Consider the following 7,298-nt stretch of genomic DNA (forward strand, 5'->3'; position numbering starts at 1 on the left):
ATAATGTGTGCATGTGTTGTATATACAGTATATACAATATTTGACGGTGCAATATGTGTGTATGTATAGTATATAATGGTAACAATATAATAGTCTTGTTTTCTTTTTCTTGCTTCATACATACAAAAGGTGTATTTGTGTATACATTGTATATTGTGTATATTGTTTATTGTGTGTATTTATTGGGTATTTCTTCTTCTGTACCTTTGCTTCTGTGACGACTGATTATTAATTATTATTATTATTATATCTTACTTACTGTTCTAAGTGGAAAGCGTGTCTGTGTGTCCGTCAATAAAACAAACACCATTCCTCCAGTCGTCTCCACATTTGGCAGAAACATTGTTCAGGGCCTTGACATTGTGCACGGAGCGCTTTTCCTTTCATTTACATTTTTATTTTATGTTTTGTTTGCATTAACACAATATAGTAGTGGGAGACGGGAGGCGTGAATGGAATCATGAATGCTGTCACTGTTGTTAATGACATCATTACATACACACACACACTAATTTGAGACTCTTGAATGATGTCATAGTTGAGAATAGGCTGATGGGTGAAGGGGTTGAAACATCAGGAGAGGGTGTTACAGGAGGGTCATCAAGAAAAAGTTTTCATTGGAGGTGAGGAAGGTTGTGGTCAAGTATCTTTCTGTGTGTATCTCTCCTGGTTGAGTCATAGTACAGACAATGCTGGTTGATCAACAAAAAGTTAATAAATAAAGGGTTGAAGAATCCAATCGCAGTGCTTTAAATTTTGTAATTATGAAGTGAGGTTTGAGGAAAACATTCTGTAGACCAGCAGCTGTAATGCAGTGGTTTGTATCCTGAACTCGCTGCAGTTCTGATCTAATGGGTCTGTCTGGAGTCTTCTCCATAGAAACTGCCAGAGAGCTATGTGAGTTTGGTAGTATTTACTGATATTTAATATAAATGAAGAGAATTGACAACTTTCAAATTGATGACCATTACATTACCCAGGAGGATTACTGAATCATCCAGGATACTCCAGTGTATATTTTATTTTTATTTTGTTTATTTCACAAGAACACTTTTAAGAACAGAGTGGTGAAAGTACTTCTTTACTTTTACTTTTACTTTCCTAGATGAAAGGCTACATTTATACATGGAAGGCAAAATCCCAATCCAGCTCATTCTGCAATCAAACCAGTGTGAGATGATGATGAACCCTCTGACAGATAGTGTGGTTGTGCCAGAGAATGACAATCAGACTGTCCTCCTTTATCCAGATCACCCAGCACAGCTGCAAGTGTGACTTCATGTGCAGTGTGGTGAGGGGGCAGTAGGAAGGGATTGAATTTAACAATGGAACTTCTTCATCAGTAGAGATGTAAGAGTTATGCCATCATTTGTGTAGAAGTGATTGTGTTTGCAGCGATATAGACAAATGTTTACTTACTTTTGTACATAACATCAGGGTATGTGTTAAAAGTGTGTAATTTAAGTTTTTGGTAAGTTAATAAAGAATGCAAATTTAAGTAATAAGTATTAATAAATGATGTAACGATAGAAAATTCGTTTTTCTGCGATTCTTTTTGCACTTGTAATTCTGAGTTCATATGCACTCACCCCACAGTTACGATATTTCCAGTGACGTCAATCCACACTTATCCCCTTGTTGCCCTTGCTGCCCTTGTTGCCCTCGTTGCCCCTGTTACCCCCACTTCCCTTGTCTGCCACTGGGGGCACTATTTAGATTGGGCGTGAGGTTTCCTAACAGGATCAACTCTGGGCAAGAAAACGCAAGTCTCGTTTCGCCTCGCGATACAGTACGGGATTTTATGTAATTCACAATGGCAGCCGCCTTGACCAAATCCCTCGGTAAGGTCGGCTGGTACATGTTAGAGTCCGCAGCCTGCCCCCGGCTCGGCTCGGTCTCGTACCTGTTTGGGAATGCGAGGTTGCCGGGCTCCAGTAGGGCGTACGGGACCGGCGGGGTGGGGCTCTGGTCCAGGCTCTCCTTTCAGCGTGGAAAGGGCAGAATGCTGGGCTGTGCTCTCCTGCTTGGTGGAGGTGTGGGTCTGTATCAGACTGTCAAGTGTTCCATGCAGCAGCAGCACCTGGCACAGGAGGAACGCGAGGTAAGACACGAGCCTGCCACTGCAAAAACTGTCCAGTCTGCCTCTATTGATTTCAAACCGAAGCTTCTGATTGATAGGAGTTGATCAGATCTGAGCTGCAGGAGTCACACAGCAGCAACACGAGGCTCCCAAATGTTACACACTCATGAGGCTTGATCGATTAGTTTGGGGTCGAGCTTTTAAATGGGGCTGAATGGGGCCGGTGCTGCAGAACTAGTGCAAAGTCATCGTCATGGTGATCTCTGCACTCTTGCCTCGCCTCCACTCCCACCTTGGGTACCTCTGGAAATGCTCCATTAGAATAATTGAGCTCAAATGAATGTCAATGTGGAATAACACCATGGCTCAGGCTCAGTTTCCCCTTCTTCCTGGTCCAGGCCCCAGCTGGTGGTCCCTTGCTGACCCTGTACCAGTACAAGACCTGCCCGTTCTGCAGCAAAGTGCGAGCCTTCCTGGATTTCCACGGTCTGCCCTATGAGATCATTGAGGTCAACCCTGTGATGAGGAAGGAGATTAAGTGGTCGACGTACAGAAAAGTGCCCATCCTCATGGTGGACAGTAAAGTGGTGAGAGGATTCAATCAAACAAAAATGCATTCGCCATCAATATACAGTGGGATGCGAAAGTTTGGGCAGCCTTGTTAATTTTCATGATTTTCCTTTATAAATCATTGGTTGTTAGGATAAAAAAAATCAGTTAAATATATCATATAGGAGACAAACACAGTGATATTTGAGAAGTGAAATGAAGTTTATAGGATTTACAGAAAGTGTGCAATAATTGTTTAAACAAAATTAGGCAGGTGCATAAATTTGGGCACCATAAAAAAAATTAACTCAATATTTAGTAGATCCTCCTTTTGCAGAAATAACAGCCTCTAAACGCTTCCTACGGCTGCTAATGAGAGTCTGGATTCTGGTTGAAGGTATTTTGGACCATTATTCTTTACAAAACATCTCTGGTTCATTCAGGTTTGATGGTTTCCGAGCATGGACAGCTCTCTTTAAGTCACACCACAGATTTTCAATAATATTCAGGTCTGGGGACTGAGATGGCCATTCCAGAACGTTGTACTTGTTCCTCTGCATGAATGCCTTAGTAGATTTTGAGCAGTGTTTAGGGTCGTTGTCTTGTTGAAAGATCCAGCCCCGGCGCAGCTTCAGCTTTGTCACTGATTCCTGGACATTGGTCTCCAGAATCTGCTGATATTGAGTGGAATCCATGCGTCCCTCAACTTTAACAAGATTCCCAGTCCCTGCACTGGCCACACAGCCCCACAGCATGATGGAACCACCACCAAATTTTACTGTAGGTAGCAGGTGTTTTTCTTGGAATGCTGTGTTCTTTTTCCTCCATGCATAATGCCCCTTGTTATGCCCAAATAACTCAATTTTAGTTTCATCAGTCCACAGCACCTTATGCCAAAATGAAGCTGGCTTGTCCAAATGTGCTAGCATACCTCAAGCAGCTCTGTTTGTGATGTGGGCAGAGAAAAGGCTTCCTCTGCATCACTCTCGCATACAGCATCTCCTTGTGTAAAGTGCACCGAATAGTTGAAGGATGCACAATGACTCCATCTGCAGCAAGATGATGTTGTAGGTCTTTGGTGCTGGTCTGTGGGTTGACTCTGACTGTTCTCACCATTCTTCGCTTCTGTTTATCCGAGATTTTTCTTGGTCTGCCACTTCGAGCCTTAACTTCAACTGTGCCTGTGGTCTTCCATTTCCTCAATATGTTCCTAACTGTGGAAACAGACAGCCGAAATCTCTGAGACAGCTTTCTGTATCCTTCCCCTAAACCATGATGGTGAACAATCTTTGTTTTCAGGTCATTTGAGAGTTGTTTTGAGCCTCCCATGTTGCTACTCCTCAGAGAAGATTCAAAGAGGAGGGAAACTTACATAACCTTACACCTTAAACCTTAAATACTCTTTCTCATAATTGGATTCACCTGTGTATGGAGGTCAAGGGTCACTGAGCTTACAAACCAATTTTGAGTTCCAATAATTAATTCTAAAGGTTTTGAAATCAATAAAATGACAACAGTGCCCAAATCTATGCACCTGCCTAATTTTGTTTAAACAATTATTGCACACCTTCTGTAAATCCTATAAACTTCATTTCACTTCTCAAATATCACTGTGTTTGTCTACTATATGATATATTGAACTGTTTTTTTCTATCCTAACAACCAATGATTTATAAAGGAAAATCATGAAAATTAACAAGGCTGCCCAAACTTCCCACTGTATATGATTCATTGATTCATTAGTATGTATGTCATTTCCTCTTTTGCTGTTTTTCTCCAGCAATTGAATGACTCGTCTGTCATCATCAGTTCTCTGAAGACCTATTTAATCGACAAGTAAGTTGTAGTTTGTTGATGATGATGATGATGCAGCAAACTAACCTACAGACACCAAACTGTTCAGCATATTCTACTACTTTTAGCGTGGATCATTGGATCATTTCTTTTAAGCTGTTAGCACATTTTCATAAGGAAATGCATATGTTTGTGCCACATTTCAGGGTCTTAACGGTAAAAACCACAGTTACAATGTGATTCCTGATTTTCTGCTTTCACGTTGTTCTGTATAATATGAGTCAAATGGCTGATATTTGTGTCTCCAGGGAGAAAAAATTCACAGACATTGTTAACAGCTACCCAGAGATGAAGTCTGTGAATGACAGTGGGAAGGAAGTGACGGAGTACAACAACAAGTATTGGCTGATGTTGAGCGAGGACAACACCAAGAGGATTTACCCTGAGAAACACATGCAGAAGTACTTACACAAACCCTGCCTTACACGCACACACGAAAAACTTCTGAGGGGGGCCCGAAAGAAAACGTTTGGGAACCACTGTTTTAGATGAATCTTCAGCTATACAGCTATGTTTGTCAATTAAATTCAAACAACATGGTAAAAAGAGGATTATGACTTGAATTTTTCCTTTATTTTTAGATTTCATTTCTCTAAATAATTCATAAGTGCTGCTGAATTCTAATGAAACACATAATAATAATTCAAAGTGTTTTTGTGTTGTTTTGTTCAGAGAGGAGATGAAGTGGCGGCGGTGGGCTGATGATTGGCTCGTTCACCTCATCTCTCCTAATGTGTATCGAACTACCGCTGAGGCCCTGTCCTCCTTCGATTACATCGTTCGTGAAGGGAAGTTTGGCAGTTTCGAAGGATTCTTTGCCAAATACGTGGGCGCGGCCGCCATGTTCATCATCGCCAAAAGACTGAAAAGTCGGTGAGTTACAAACAAAAAATTCTGCATCATCTGCGGCTCTTTTTACCCAGAATCCCCTGTGTTATATTTAATAGAATTGACACTCTGCGTTGCAATTTTCTGTTCCTTTAAGTCCTTCTGTCAAGTGCACAGAGTTAAACTGCCACATTTAGTCCTCAGCTCCTTCACTTCCTTCCTTAGCCTCTCCATCTCTGTCAACAATTTGCTTTTTTCTTCTCTGAGGTTCACGATCCGCATCACCAACACATGGACTTTGCTCTCACTCCTTCTTCTTTCGATGCTTTTCCTGCCCATTACACAAAACACAATTACTGCTCTCTCCGCTGCAAATGCTTATGTACATTTTCCGCCATGACATCACTGATCTTTTTTGTTGTCACTGTGGGTCGTTGATTACTCAATACCTTCGCGTCCATTCTGTCATATGCCAAACTGGATTCATCCAAACACCGGAGCCGTTGAGCACTTAGCTCGCCTGCTACTCTGATACATTCCAGAATTCACTTCCTGTTCAGATCATTTCCTCTCTATTTCTTGCCGTTTTTGGAAGCTAATAGGAAATGCGCATTTGCATGTTTATGATATTTGCTCATGTTTGGCACAGACACAATCTGCAGGATGACGTCAGGGAGGATCTGTACAAAGCCGTTAACGAATGGGTGGCGGCCATCGGCAAGACGAGGAAGTTCATGGGAGGAGATCAACCGAACCTGGCAGATCTGGTGAGGGATCATAGAACTTTGATTTAAAACTTTAAATACATTTGTAAGCTCATAGTATTTACATGTAGGTCATATGAGTCAGAGGCTTTGTTTATCAAGTTAATCAATCACAATATATATGTTTAGGTCAGCCTTATAGTGTCAATTGAATCCTTTTATGGTTTTGATATATATTTAGTATACTGAAGATTGACTAAATATATTGTTAGTTTTAACACAGAACATTCTGAAGTATGAAGATATTGAGAGTTTAGTTTAATCATAATGCTCATATACTTTTTATAAGAATTGGAACAAATCTGGTATCTTTTTTTGAAGCATTTGGGGAGCTTCATTTGGGTCGTCCCCATCATCTCCTCACCCTCTCCTCTCCTGTTTGCAGGCGGTGTTCGGGGTCCTCAGGGTGATGGAGGGCCTGCAGGCGTTTGATGACATGATGGCAAACACCAAAGTGAAGCACTGGTACCATCGCGTGGAGAAAGCCACGCTCAACAACCAGGGCCGAAAGGGAACCGCAGCTGGAGGACACTGAGCAATATTCAGCTGAGCGAAACCTGCATCAGGAAACAAGAGCTGCTCCTTTACTCTTTATCCATTTTTATTTTTAATCCATGGAAGTTTTGCACAACATGGTTCAACAGTCTACTGCCCAGATTGACTTCCTGTCAGACACACATGAATGATGGAACAAATTTGAGATTGAATGTGTTTGTTGAACGACAGAGCTGCATACTGAGGGAAACATCCATTAAGTTAATTTATGTTGTGGTTTGTGAGAAAATCAGCTTTCAGTCACTCATGTCAGAATAACAATGATGATAGAAATGACCCATCCATTCTCCTTTGAGACCAAAACCAGATTTGTTGTAAAGAAGCTCAGAACAGAAACTGAACATACACCTGTGGGCAAACAAACATAATAGCCCATTCATTTGACGGTTGCGTGTTTGCAATATCAGACGAAATATTCAGTTGTTTTCTATCGAGCATAAATAAAGAATTGCAGCAAATCAGGACCCTGACTTTGTCACTCAGTAAGGTTTTCACTCACAGATGGTGTAACACTGCCCTGGGTCAGATGGTGCGGTCATGGCCGGTGATCTGTTGTCACTTATGTGATCCCAGCTGCTGCAAAGTGTAGGTGGTTTAATCAGAACAGTGAAGTCGCATTGTTAGCTTAATTTGTAACCCTCAACTAATATTATATAGTCTCTTATGTT

At 41.3% G+C, this 7,298-nt stretch overlaps 1 protein-coding gene across 1 annotated transcript; it reads left to right on the forward strand.

Moving 5' to 3' along the window:
- Window positions 1–1,777: 1,777 nt before the first annotated feature.
- On the forward strand, window positions 1,778–7,036 carry ptgesl (prostaglandin E synthase 2-like). Its single transcript, XM_076151141.1, has 7 exons — window positions 1,778–2,101; window positions 2,479–2,667; window positions 4,410–4,465; window positions 4,732–4,884; window positions 5,156–5,356; window positions 5,961–6,078; window positions 6,461–7,036. Exons 1-7 carry the CDS (start codon window positions 1,814–1,816, stop codon window positions 6,608–6,610), a joined length of 1,155 nt encoding a protein of 384 aa, XP_076007256.1. The 5' UTR covers window positions 1,778–1,813; the 3' UTR covers window positions 6,611–7,036.
- The last annotated feature ends 262 nt before the right edge of the window (window positions 7,037–7,298 follow it).

The sequence above is a fragment of the Genypterus blacodes genome, unplaced genomic scaffold, assembly GCF_046128005.1.
Source record: "Genypterus blacodes isolate CSIRO-AG114 ecotype Tasmania unplaced genomic scaffold, CSIRO-AGI_Gbla_v1 ptg000053l_1, whole genome shotgun sequence".
Classification (NCBI taxonomy): domain Eukaryota; kingdom Metazoa; phylum Chordata; class Actinopteri; order Ophidiiformes; family Ophidiidae; genus Genypterus; species Genypterus blacodes.